This window comes from Anopheles gambiae, chromosome 3, assembly GCF_943734735.2.
Source record: "Anopheles gambiae chromosome 3, idAnoGambNW_F1_1, whole genome shotgun sequence".
Taxonomy (NCBI): Eukaryota; Metazoa; Arthropoda; class Insecta; order Diptera; family Culicidae; genus Anopheles; species Anopheles gambiae.
In genome coordinates, this window is record NC_064602.1 from 81,304,917 (window position 1) to 81,319,778 (window position 14,862).

The 14,862-nt window shown below is 42.9% G+C and overlaps 1 protein-coding gene across 41 annotated transcripts in view; it reads right to left on the reverse strand.

The window, feature by feature from the left end:
* The window catches only part of LOC1278301 (dystonin), a 204,981-nt gene that overhangs the window by 82,553 nt on the left and 107,566 nt on the right, over positions 1-14,862 (reverse strand). For 19 of the 41 annotated variants that reach the window (XM_061653873.1, XM_061653874.1, XM_061653871.1 and 16 more), the window contains exons 4-7: positions 4,823-4,840; positions 4,341-4,400; positions 3,469-3,558; positions 3,211-3,381 (exon numbers count right to left, since the gene is read on the reverse strand). In XM_061653873.1, the coding sequence (XP_061509857.1) occupies positions 3,211-3,381; positions 3,469-3,558; positions 4,341-4,400; positions 4,823-4,840 (339 nt within the window). The remainder of the gene's footprint in view (positions 1-3,210; positions 3,382-3,468; positions 3,559-4,340; positions 4,401-4,822; positions 4,841-14,862) is intronic. The other 22 variants (XM_061653881.1, XM_061653879.1, XM_061653880.1 and 19 more) reach the window with 2 other exon arrangements.

Consider the following 14,862-nt stretch of genomic DNA (forward strand, 5'->3'; position numbering starts at 1 on the left):
TCGCGGCCCTCGGTTTCACCAACGCTCGACGCAAAAACTCAACTTTCCATTTACGACTAGAGTTCCTAGTTTACGACCAATAAAAATATCGCACCACGCACATCATCGCTGGAGCAGCAACAACGTTACACAAAACAAACAAAAAAAAACACCACACTTTGCCATTCTTGAATGAACGTAGTGTAAGCAAATTCATTCATAAAACTAAAGGTTAGCCAGTTTCGCGGCACAGTTTTACCTAAAAAAAAGCAGGAACAACCATCCCACTACTACACACTATGGGGTAGTAGCGTCGTGTTCAAACATTCGCACAAAGCTCAAACGACCCAGCTGGCAAGTTGTTTCACTTCTTCCCTCACGCTCCCACACACCAATCAAGTTCGATCGATTGCGTGGGAGTGTAGGTGATCTTGAGAAAACGTTACGGCGAAAAAAAAAAACCCGAGATTTTACTTCAAACTACCGAGAAATCACCACCAACGCACGAGCGGCCGGGTATACTACCTCGCGCCCTCGCAACCGGATGTTCCGGTGACATTTTTTACTGACTGCGTCAGACTGTTACACCGTTTGAGGGTGGGTGGGTGGTTTGTGCTGTGGTGATCGAATTTTGAACGCAACAAAAACAAATCGCTATTTTGCTGTTCGAGCTATCTTAAGGCGCTTTTACTCTACAGAATTTGCATATCAACGCTGAGGAACGGAGCAAGCGACGAACCTCACACAGGACAGATATACTAAAAAGCGTCTCTGTCCTCTAATGGCCGTAGCAGATCGATTAATGATAATGATCTTCCTGCATTATGATACAACCGATTGCGTGCATACAATACGAGCAAGATACGTGCAGCTAAGCTGAACCAGTAACCAGTTTAGTCTGGCAGCTTAAGTACCCATTACGTTCATTTGCAAACAACGCCACCCGATCGTCATTAGAGTGTGGCGGGGCCGTTCGCGTGTATCAACGCGGGTTAGTGTCAGGTTTGGCTCGTGCTGGTGCTGGTTAGTAGCAAGGTAGAGGCGGCGGCGACCACCACCACCGGCAGCATGATTGATACGATAATATATAGACAGAACATTGAACGAAACCATTGAGCGCAATGTTCGCCAAACCGGTCGCGTTTGCTCTTATTTATAATCGAACAAGTCTTACAGAGCACTTCATGAAACAATCAACCATTGCAGAAATCGACGCAATTTACATAACAATATCAATATTTATAGCATCAGCCTGAGTGTCGTACTGTTGACAACAAAAAAAGAAACAATTGTTCGTGAGGGAATCATTTTTCTGATCCGTCACTGGCACGAGAAACCCATAATGAATGGTTGAAAACACTTTGTTATCGTTCAATAAATAGCATTTAATGCGTCACCTGCACCCCCGTATGCCGAACGAAAGAAAGGAAAACCAGCTATTCAAACCCACTCTGATTGCTTGCAATTTAAAACCACCTCTTAAGAAGCGGAACCTGTTTCTGCAACTCATTCGCAGTAATATGGCACACGCTAGCCGGCTGTACAGAGCACAGAGACACCTACAGCAGCAGCAGCAGCAGCAGCCGCCGAATGCACACATAAATCTCTTCATTAGCTAATTTCCGCTGTCAAGAATGTGTTTTTGGCGTGGTTGGACGTCAAGGTAACCGACAGCGGCGCAACTGAGGCGACGCCAACCAATCAAGCATTAGTCCCTATACTTGGGGTTGTGTCGCAGGAGGGGGAATGCAAAATGCAACGAAATAATTCGTCCACATCCCGCCGTATTGTGTGGGAGGCTAACACGTTGCCCACGTAGTGCAAACGACGTCTGCAAATGATCGGCTAAAATTAAATTGAACGGCATGTTAAAAATGGATATTCATGCATATGAAAATGAAAACATTAAGTGTAATACAGGGTTTTCTGCGTCAATTTAGAATGTCAACAATATTTTTCATTGCTTGCTAGATGTTTTTCAACAGCCGTCAAATATTGTATTTGCACCTCAATAATTTGTCAGTTCTTCTATACGATTTTTAACACACCTCAAGCTGAATTGAGTATGACAGTTATTTGTATTGTGTTGAAAATCATGTGCAAGAATTTCAATTTTATTGCTATGCCAAAACAATGTATGACAGCTGTTGAAAATCATCGCGTAGGCGGTGAATAATGATGTGCATATTCGAAACTGGCTAGAGAAACCCTGTGTTATAACACACAATTAACATGATATGAAGAGAGCATGAGTTGAAGCGAATCAATCGGAACATCGAAAACACAATGTCAATCAACAACGGCTGCTTCAAAATTAAAAGCGCACTAAACGATGCGGAAAAGGATACGGTGAAGGAAGCTTGAGACACGTTTAGCGTAATCCTATAGGGGTTGCGTACAAACTTACCCGCCGTGTCCACTACACAAATCATTGGCGCAGCGAGATCATCGGCCAGTGTTTGGGGTGGGTTAGTAATTTAATTCATTGCATGTTTGAAAATTCGATGCGCATGTGTTTTGCTCGTTTTTTTGTGTGTGTGTGTTTGCATGTGTAATGAATTTTAAAATTTTAAATATCGTTATAAATCAGACAAAAGGACACACGTGTCCATCAAATCACATTTGCCGATTGAACGCATCGATTGTACGGATTGTTACAGGAATAAGTTGTATCGTAAGTGACATTGAACATCGGCGAAAGGGGGAAGAGTTTAGTAAACATGCGGCGGCAGCACGATTGTGGTGAACAGTTTGGTTGCGCGGCATTTCGATTAGTGTGAGAAAGTATTATGGCAAAGTGGGGGGGGGGGGGGGGGGGAGCAAGGGTTGGAAGAAAATAGATGATAAATACGAATGTTAAACAATTCCGTGTAGCAGTGTAAAAATGGAATTATTATCATATTCAATTCGTTGCTACTAATATCCAGTAGTTATTTCCAATTCAAAAGGATTCTATGAGCTACTGTATAAGCTATGAGCTACAGTCATTGGAATGAATAATTGGAATTTTTGGTGGTAGAAATGATGCTGTTTCAAAAATAAACGTAAACAGATTCCAATGAAGAGCTATAAAAATAAACATCTACTCGTAACCAAAACAAAGTAGCTTCAAGAGTAATTTGATTTAATTGCATGCTCTCAACGTATTTCTATTTCGCGATCCATTTTTTAAATTGCTCCGTATCCTTTCTTTATGGCTCTTGTGTAGCACACCATAATTATGGCACCTACCTGGAAGTGCAGAATGATGGTCCATATTAGACCCAGTGTTAGCTTCGGGTTGCCGTCCACGATGTCCTCCGCCCGGATGTTGACTAATTTGATCTTTTTGTACCGCAGAAAGTCGAGCGCCATCTGTGCGTTCTGCAGCATGTGGAAGCGCATTTTTCCTTTCTCCCTTGGCTAAAATGGTGAGACAAACAAATAGCAAACGGTAAAATTATAAGTTTACTATCATTCTACTATTGGAACCAAGCGGCAGACACTTACAAGATGTTCGCCAGATAATACTTCCAAGAGAGAAAGAAGATTGTGTCCATCGCGCAGATCTTCGAATAGGTCATCGACACGACGAGAGGCCTAGAGCGAATTGAAATAAGAAGAGATATTAGGTTTATTTAAGAATACACATTTTATTTTGTGGTTACATCATTGAATACGGCATTATATTTATGTTACCAACGCATGCACCAGTAACATGACAGATCAAGTGAACGATAGATCAACACGAAAAGAGAAAGAGTAACAAAACACAAATCTAAAGAATCAAAAATAATTCAGCTTCGATAATGACATTTGTTTGGTTTAATGACTAGATTCAGAAAAAAACAATTTATATACTTGGAACTGATCATCTTGCTGCTGAATAAAAATAGTTTGCAATTAGCAACATATTGATACAATAAGCAAACGTGAGTATCTAAGCAAAAATTACTGCGCATTTTTACATCCAAGCTTTTAACTACATGCACAGAAGAACGAACAATATGAATATGTTTTTGCTTAATTAACGATTTTGTAAAGAACCACATCTTATTGGAAATACAAAAAAGAACAGAAACTAACACAACTTTAAGAAGTGATAGAAGAAAGTTCATGTCAAGAAGAAGATAGAAAAAAAAAAACAATTAAAGATAAAACAACAATTCAAATTAAAAAAGTCAACAACAATCGAAGAAGACAAAACATTTAAACCGAAAACAAAAACAAAAAACATTATTAAACACACAACGCAAAAAGTGTAACACACAGACACACATCAGTCGCTGAAGTCAAACAACCGATCACACAAAACCGAAAAAGAAAACAGTGAGGTATTATTTCACTTCGAAAAAAAACGAAAACGAATCCTTTCGACTTACAGCTGGCGGACAACAGGGTAATCCGTTGATGATTACGCAAACATGTAAATGGGTGTAGGTCTGTAATAGAGGACGGGAGAAAAATAGAAACACGAAAATAACTCGTTTCAGTACAAACGTATGAGCAGCTGGGCAGGCAAGACAGGCAGCGGCAGCAGCAATAAAGGTTTTAGCCAATACAAAATGAAGCACAATGAGATGGGTTTTAAAGTAATAGCAAATTTCCAATTGTGGAAATAAAATTAAAAAAAAAACAGAAAAACAAAAGGCAACTTCAAATCAAATCTACTAAAACAAAAAAGTGCACGAACCCATATCTTTTGTTTTGTGAAATGATGTCAATCGAGAAATGCAATAAAATAATAAATAAATTTTACATAACAGTAAAATAATTAATTTCAACGCAAATAAAAGGGGCGTTAAAAGTGCTCCACTAAACACTAAACTACTACACTGGGGTGAAATAGGATATTCAAGCATACCTTTAAATATTTCCAATGCTTTAGACGAATGGATTGTTGGAAAGTGGAAAAGGGAGGAAAAATAGATTAAACAACAATTTAATGGAGATAAAAATGGAAACAATTTTGTCAAAAATAGTTGAAAATAAACAAAGAGTCAAAACTACAAACACATCAATGTACGAATATCTATCACCTTTCAATGTCGCAGATAAAAAAATATATGAAAATTTAAAGATTATTACAAAAATCAGCTTTACAGGCCTTCCAAACAAATTTAATTTTCTTTTATTTTCAAGCAATAATTAAATGCTGCATAACCTCCAATTTCTAAGAAACTTTGTCTCGTTTGAATGTAAGTTTAAATTGGCAAGCAAACGGACACCACCTACAAAACCTTTCTGGCACGATTATTTCCTTCGAATATGATAAGATAAGGAAAGATATCATACCGTACGTTTTACACACAACAAAAAAAAACCCCTCCAGTACACCACACTGATAGCGACCCCCCATTCCGGATGACAATCTAGCAGAGGACAAGGTCGTTGAAGGTAGCCTGCCTGGGTAGAATTCTAACTTATCTATACCTAGACCTATGTTTAAAACACTAAATACACGGGCACAATTATTAAATTGCACTCGGTTTGCTCCATTTTATCTATCTTTTCCAGTGTGTGTGTGACTGAAACACAGCTGTAGTAGGCCCTTACTGTATTAGTTCCGTGTGAGTTAGAAATAATAAATATAAGCAGACAGCCTCTTTCTCTCTGCCACACTCCACACCTAGGTGTTTCAGAGTTGATTGACCTTCGTTTAATTTCTTCTACCGAACCGTGGACCGGCATCGTACACCGATCGTTAGCAAAAGGATCGAATTCAAACGCTGCTAGGCAGGCAAGGCACACACAAAATGAGCTTCTTCACCCATTTTCGCATACCTAATTGGTCGAGCTTTCACCGCACACTCAGCTCAGCTTAGGCAACCGGGAAAGCTAGGCAGCTCCCGGGCCGGCCAAGGAAGAAGGTAAAATTGCTGCCACCGTGCGCAACCAACCACCCGCCGCTGTCAAAGGTTAACATGCTCGGGGCTAAACGTGCCGCACAGGGCAAACTTGGCGTTGGTGCTGTGCAGCGCGTTCGGATGGCGGCTCTCGTTTGTACTGTGAATTAGAAATCGGCATAACAACGCTCTAACTACACATCAAATTGCATACAGTATCGGACATTAAGATAGGACCCTTTTTTTTCAATGCACCGTACACTTGTTTTGCCACGTTACTTGTGTTTGTGTGTGTGTATGTGTGTATGTGTGTGTGTATGTGTGTATTAGTGTGTGTGTGTATGTATGTGTGTCTGTGTGTGTGCATGTGTGTGTGTGTGTGTAGTAGTAGTAGAAAGAGAGTGTGCTTTTTAATGTGTATTTGCAAGTGCGCGTGTTTGTGTCTGAAATACATAGCTTGCCATGATGTCATATTGCGTTGAAATTATTCTTATTATGTGTGTTATCATGTGAAACATTGTGCGTTTACACTTGGATAAAAACTAAAGTTTGCATCGACAGCAGCGCTTGTTCCTCGGACGAAAATGCAGGTGTGCTGTTTCATGAATGTGAATGCGACACCGGTGCGAAATGGACACACGCACAATAGCAATGAACTCGGCATTCCCTCACAGGTGTTTCTCCAGTGCACGCCATTGAAAGGCCTTCGTGCATCTCTGCGTTGCACGTTGTGTGCGAATGGTAAACTTTGTGCGTTCATTGAGCTGGCGCGCAGTTGTTCTTTTCAATGGGCGTTTTGTTTCATGAGCGCGGCAGTATTCTTTTCTCGATTTTGAAGGGAAGACGCTTACTCGCGTACTCGTTGATAGTTTTTATCCATGCGATGTTTTCGCTGCTCCATAACGATGTAGTTCATCGCGTATAGAAGTAGAACGCAGGCAGAGCACGGGATCAGCCGTGTCCAAGTTTTTAACCAGCGCGTTCTTGACGGTCCAAGCAAGCAATGTTAGTAACAATGGGTCGAGGTAAACGTTGTACCGATCATCAGCGCCATATGTAAAAGCGAATGGCTGCTGCTGGCATTAAGCGCAAAAGGATCGAGTTCGTAATGGAACGATCGCGCACTTTTGTGGCAAACGCGCTTCGGACAACCGAAACGTGCTTAGACAACTGAAACGCGCTTGGACAACCGAAACGCGCAAGTCAACCGGACGTCCTCAGAAGACCACGGCGAAAGAAGACCGTAACATTGTTAATATATCGAAAACACACTAATCGCGAGGGCGGTGGTCCTGCTTATCGCACCGAAAACCTAACCCAAAACACAAAAAAACTACTTACAAATCTATCCGAAACGACCTACTTGTGAAACAAACACACACATCAATACACATTCAAACATACATCCACACACACACACACACATGCACACACACATACACACACACACACACACACACACACACACACAAACACACATACACACACACATACACACACACACAAACACAAACACATACAAACCACACATAAACTTGGCCCAACGGGTGCACGGTGCGTTAAAAAACCAATGCCCTATCTTTCTGTCCGATACTGTATCTGCAGTGTCGGGGAAAAAAGTCATAACCAAGATACTACGATGATTATTAAAGATGGTAGGACGAAAACAGTTCAGTTTTTTCTGCTATAAGTTTGATTTGACTTGCACGAATTTGTAACAATTTTGTGTGGCATTCTATCGTTTTTGACAGTTGTCAAAGTAAATTACTATCTCAATTGTATTGATTAAATTAATCAAAACATATTCTCCAGCAAAAGAAAAAAACGCGTCAATTCCTAAAGTTCACATCATTATTCACCGCCTTCAAGATGTTTTTCAACAGCTGTCACACATTGTATTGGTATCAGAATAAAGTTACAGTTCTTACACATGATTTTCAATGCATCATAAAGAACTGTCAAATTCAATTTAAGGCGTGTTAAAAATCACGTATGCAAGAACTGAAAAATTATTGTGCTGCAAATACAACATTTGACAGCTGTTTGAAAAATATCTCGCAAGCAATGAAAAATGTTGTTGAACACGGAAAACCCTACACCGTGAGCTAAAATTAAAGCCCAACCCCTTTCAAGCACCTCCCGGAGCTAAATGCCCCGTCACGGTGGATCTCACAGCGCCACCTTTTTTTCTCGCGCAATTTCTCACAAACATCAGCAGCAAATCAAAGCTTAACCTTTCCTTTCCCACCCCGGATCGATGAAACCGATCATCGATTGACGTGTGTGCGTGTGTGTGTTGTTGGTGTTGGTAGCAAAATACAACGGGCAACAACAATAACATCAGCAAAAAAATGGATAAGCCGTATATTGGCGTAAAACGTTCATTAATTTTGGTTTACGCAAACGGAACACACGACCGGCCGTCGATTGATTTCTGATAGGATTAACTCTCCCGCTGATCAATGAAAGCGCGCGCACGGCGGACGGAACACCGGCATCATCGCCAACAGATTAGCTGCCGGTCAAAGCGCAAAGTTTTGCTGTTGTCTTTCAAGCTTGGGAAAGGTAATGGTAGAAGGGAGAAGTGAGTAGTAGAGATGGGGAAACATGTTTTACTTTTGCACCCCTTGAGTTGAGTGTAAAAGCGTACATTGGAGAAACGGTAGAAATATCAAAAAGCGCATGAAGAAGTGTGAATGTTTCATCAAACTAATAGAAGGGAAGGTCTGATCCCATTGTACAAATTAGTAAACAGTAAGAGGAATTATTCATTTTTTATAGCATTTTTATAGCAAATAGTATTTTTCTTCGCAAACACATACTAATCAACAGAATTAAAATACAAACCATTTTCTATTATTTATCTTACATATCAAATGCCAAATTATCACCCTTAAGTACAAATAATTTATACCAGCCTTTCCAGCAGTGAAAAATAGTTCACATATTTCACTTAGTAAGCCAACACTTACTCCTCTAGCATGCCTTAAATTGCCTTCAAAAGGCTCACATGATCCCATGCACAGATTTTTCATCAAGAACGACACAGTGCACACGACACCAGCAACGCATCGGATTACGGAAGCTGTCGTTTCGCGATCGTTCCACCGAAACCCCGGGCAAATCTCACCACGCGTGGAGCTGGTTTATGACACATCGTTAATGTCGGCGGGATTTAGGCGACGCATCGCTCGAGAATGTTTATCCGCACTTCCGTGTTCTCACCGTTTTTACTGCTTCCGGCGAGTTTCTTCCCTCCCGCGATGCACACTGTGGCCCCATTTTAGACTCGTGAGAGTGAAAGGAACCGATCAATGTTCCTTTATGTTTAAAAAATGATTCCTATAGAAAGATACTGCTTGTTGTACATTTTATGGCACATTACATTCGTTGCAATCTATTGGAAACACAAATTCTCACATTTATTATCCAAACACAGGCTTCCCTTTTGCCCTTTACTTTCTAAAGCATTCAACGACTGCTGGGCGTAATGAACCTCATTTCGCGTCTCGCATTCTTCTAAACCCATTAGCGGACCCTATAACATTGCAGCAAACGAGTTTGCATATCTCTGCGCACTCACTGCGACTCATAAAGCCGCAAACAACAGCCGCGACTTTACGACACGCTTGCGCACGCTTCTTCTTTTCATCCCGCTTCAAAACTACAATAATCAATGCCATACGGCGGCGGCTGCAGTCATCTTTGCAAGCGCAAATAATGAAGGCGAAAAATAGATTCCATTTCCTGCTAACCCAAAACCCCCTTCTATGGTACAGAGAGCATCATGCAAATGCTACACCATCATCCCAGACAGTCCCCCAGGCGGGACTGCAGCATCCCAAAAATGCATAAAGCAAAACACATTTCGTCGCTGTTCGGAGTGCAGAAATATCTGCACAAATGTATCCATCATCATCATCGTCATCATTGGCATCATCAACAGTTGCACAGTTAGACGGTCGCTGGTAAGGGCAACACACACTGTTGGAACTAACACGGCGTAGGGCGCAAAAAGCCGCCGACCCGGCGTATATTGTACGGTCCGGCATATGGTGCACGTTCGTGTGTGTGTTTCGTACGTACACAACAACCGTGTCACGTGCAGGTCATTGCACGGACAGACGAATACTCTTCATCACCCGTCAGAGTGTGCTGTCTCGCGCACTGTTCCGCGGCACCGAATGTCGGAGCTATGCAATTTTCTTACCAAACAGTTCGGAGTTCGCAACAAAGTGAGTTCAAATGTGCGTATATACACACACCAAAGGGCATATGCTAAGGAAGCTACTACCCAAAACCATCCACAGACTGTCCATATGGCTTCCTGATGTAGCCAAGCCAAAATGGTTCATGGTTTGCGATTTTGTGTGACGAATTGAGGGTATATTTTATAATTCACTTCACTTCGCTTTGTTTCGCGCTTTTCGTACGAGCGGAATATGAAATGAAGTTGAGATTTCAAAATGGGAAGAGGAAGATGGTAAAGATTTAAGTCCCTTCCAGTGTAGTTTGTGGCAGATGTCTGGAATTAGCTCGCGCAAGAAGAGCACAAGAGTAAAGCGAGAACATGTGTGTTTTGCTTGTGGTCTTCTACAGACGGATGTTTACTCGCATACAAACTCCGCATCACACTTTCGGACGTCATAATTTCGCTGGTAGGGTTTCGTTAGTAGCAGCAGCTCATGGAATCGATCATCAACTTTTTTACATTGTGTTCAGTCCTGTCCAGATCCTCCCATGTTCATGTTCAAGATCTCATATATCTAACAGACGATTTATCAACATTTATTTCTTGTACGACGTAAGTACAAATGATTTCGAAGATACGACACATCGATATGTCCATAACCCCGACAACAGGATATTAACCCAACCGTACCCAATCAGACGTCTGAACGAGCTAGTTGTCACAGGCAATTACAAAATCCAGCCTGTCCAACCCTCAACTGCAGCAACTGCATCAATCGTTACGAATGAATTAATCAACTATCAATTCCACCCTAATGATCACACCATTCGCCGATGCACTCACAGCGATCACCACACAACATCGGTATAAAAGCCTGAAGTAATTGAGGCGAATTAAAAGCTGCAATTCTACTGTCCCAATGATGATCACCCAATCGATTATGGGACACTGCGCTCTTCTGCTGTACGACACCAATTGGGGCCTGGTGGCAACCCCTCCGTAGCTAATGGTTGGATTGGATACAAAGCATTAACTCCCGACGCCTGGCAACTCGCCTTCGCCGGCCGGTCTCGCAAGAGCCGCGGGCCAAATACCGATAGCTTCCGGCGCATCTTCAACGCCGAGCTGCGGAACACGCTCGTGTTTTAATCACCCATCAACCTCCTCCAAATGGATATTAATTGTCTTGCCTGTGTGCTTGATGGATTTGAGTGCGAATGCGAAACGAGCATGCATCTTCTGTGGAGATCTCTCGGTTGTTAAGTTGCACCTCACATTCTTCTGTACAATAAACTTTGCGCACACGCGCAATTCCGCATGCAAAGTATTACCATCAAGCGTCACTGATGTGACGAGGTAGCAGCTAGCAAGATACTCCCTTCCTCTCTGATTCTCGGGTCCTCATAATTCATACACTTAACCTCGCCACCCGGCCATATTGGTGAAACACCCCAGGCGCACGTATGGGGTAAAAACCGGTCCATCAGCAGTTTTGCCGGTTGCAGATCATGGGCCAAGATTTATGGGCACTCCAATTACATGCACACGATGTTTGGGACATCCGTCGTCGTTGCTGGCGCCTGCGTTTTCAGACACCGAGCTTCTGACGCATCGCTTCTTGCACAGCGCTGTGAGGCTTCTGAGTGCGGGCGTGTCATCCAGGCCATTCCAGACTGTCTTGAGGGGATAAGAAATTTATGCGAGAAGGAGACCTTCCATTCGCATTCCACTTCCCAGTAAGCCTGGTCTTGCTTGCGCCTGCCAAGCCATTCTCCAAGGATAGAACAGAAGATCACACAGCTCTAAAAATAGCTCGAGCCGGAGCGATCTTATCCGACACCGTGCGGATAGATGCCGGAGGGGGTTAAAAACGGCCGCGACAGGATTGTCAATCATGTTTTACCTATTAACCGGCTGTGGTTTAGCGATTGTGTCGCGCCATTCGCCCCGACCATCGGCGACAATGGTGAGAGAGAACGCCGTCACGCCGGAGTGTATCGATTTCTGAACACCTCCTACTAGGCGATGCATCATCTGCCTAGTTAATAACAGCCCAAGTACGACAAGCTGCAACGCCGCGAATAGTATCACCATATAGGCAAGGCAAACTGTATCTATTCCACAGCGTCAAAAGCGTGTCTATGTGGTGTGAAACACCGAACGTTTAACGGCGTTGCGAGGAGCGGCACAACAATCAATAACACGTGTTTGGCCCGCTTGCAGCAACTGTAGTAATACCATGTGTCCCATAGGTGTACTTGGTTATGCGCACTGATTTAATTAAATCCTTTCCGTTCGGTGCTATTCTGTGTTTGGTGTTTGGGTGCAAAAACATCGATCCACCAAGCAAAAGTGCAAAGCCTGGGGCGACGTAGACGTAGAGAACCTACTCCACTCGCTGCGCTGTTCTGGTTTGTTTTTTGGAGCGACTTATAAATGTCGAACATTGCCTGAAAAGAGGGAGGGAGGTTCGTACATGTGTAGAACAACATCTAGACCGTATGTATGTGTGTATGTGTGTGTTGACGCCTGCAGCTAATTGGGTTGTTAGCATGGAACGCAAAACTCCCCCGAGAGAGGCTTCAACCTTACCCCGCTATTGAGCTCGGGCATCCTTTTAAGGAATCGTGTCGAGCAGGCAGCGCATTACTGATAGCCATCTTCGCGTGTCTGACCTATTTGTATAGGGCCGCTTCGAAATTGGCTAGAAGGGCATGTAGAACAACAGCACATGATAGGTAAAAAGGGCGGTGGTAAAAGGAGGATCATGTTTCGTACACTCCAACGCGAGACAACAATGAAAGTGATTTTAGGAATGCTCGACCTAAAATTCCACACGTTCACAGAAACAACAACGTGAAAGCCCCAGCATTATGTAGGGGGAATGAAGTTGTTTACAGAATTGTATGACATTCTGGAAAAAAGTTTTCTTGAGTCTTGAAGGCGATATGTTTTTCTTCAAAGTGATAAGAATTCATTAAGACCATCACACAGCAATAAATAAAAGGTTTGTTCGTTTATCTTTATAAGGTCATTCTATTGAGCATACCTTTCCCTTTGATTGAGGCAACATATCCACAATGAATGATATGATTGAACACTTTCTCTACTCCACGTCGATGACCTTTGGCAACTTTGCCCGAGATACACCGCATACACACAAAAGTAAATTCCACTATCATCTCCAACATTGTAGCTCACATTCCACACCGCTGCTCCTCATCGCTCCCTGTCTAGACAACCCACGATCTTGATGAAACATTCCTACCACAAATAGCAGAAATCATGAAAACTACAAAACGAGAAACGCCAATTCTCCCCGTAACTTCACAATCAATTAATCCTACCCTGGGATGATCGGGTTTGTGGATGCTGCAGGCTCTGGCTGGCTGGCTGGGCTGACGGGTGGCTGTAACATTTCCCGAGCCTCGTCATCTCCGCACACAACAAATACAATGGAACTGATTCACTGAAAATTGTATTTCGCGAAGCGATACCATCTTCTCGACCGCTAGTACCCCAGCTGCTCTGCCCTGGAACTGCCGTCGTGAGAGTTCACGATGCCACCGCCGCCGCCGCCACCGACGACAACGCGCGACCGGTTACAGAGGTTTTATCTTGGCGCACCAGTTTTGCTCTCGTTTTGCCCTTTCTGGGCGGGCTCGTTTAAAAATCACGTTGTGTTACACCACAACGCATATCTTGGCTTTTGGAGATATCTTGGAGGTCGAGGAATTGGCCTACGCATGGCCGCACGTAGACAATGCGCCAGAGTTGGAGCGTCCGGTTGGGTAGAGCTGTGGAACCCAAGGAATGCACGCCAACTTCCGAAAAGAAAAGTGAACTAGAATGCACACGAGAGACTGGCCGCTAATTGGACGCTAAAGCCAGGTACGCGTAGGCACGTGTGTGCAAAGTGGTCTCTAAGGAGCTCTGACGAACACAGCAGATAGAGCGCAAATCGTTAACTAGCATCAGCTGCAGACTTCTGAGTATATAGTACATTTTTAATACAACTTCGAATACGACCTTCATCAATATCATTCTCTATTACACACATCAATAATGTTTTGAGTGTAATAGTCGGTAAAGATGTGCATTCTATCAAGGTTCCATTCGCTCGATTGATTTTATGAGGTGATAAATTTTCGTATGCTTTAAAAATTGGTCAATGCTTCTATGGAAACTAATCAACACCTTCGTATAACAGATACTCCACCACTTGCCACTGCTGCATAGACACTTCAGCTTCGTTCTCTGCTGCATCTGATGTTTGATCAAACGATGTGGAGGAACAGAGCGAAGCAACAGAAGAGGTAGGTTTGCGGAAAGTTGATTGCTGTGTGGCAAAGGTCAGTGATCATAAAACAACACAATTTACGACCAATAACTCAATTTAATAATCAATAATTGTACTGAAACCGTAGCTACCGTGGTACCGATGTAGCACTGAACTGCACCGATGGCGATAAAACTGACAACCAACCACCAAGACGGAGAGGAGAAGAAGGAGACACAACATACCATCCGATACTGGTTAACAGATGCTGCGCTCTTACCAATCAAATGTACGTTCGGGGTCGGTAGTTGATGATGCGCGGTAGTAGTATAAAACCGTTGCGCCACAATGGCGTCGCACATTCGTGCGGTTTACTTTTCTAATTGATTTTGAGGTTATTGTTTATGTAACATGCACTCGGCATTACGGTACTGTGCCACAACTTTTGTATTTCCCAATGTACTCAAACAAAAAACACACACAATTAGAACAACTTGGCCTCTCTTACCTATCACCATCGACCTACATCTGCTCTGCCGGCTCTTCTCTAGCGGTAAATAACCTAACTTAAGCTACTCAAAAATCAC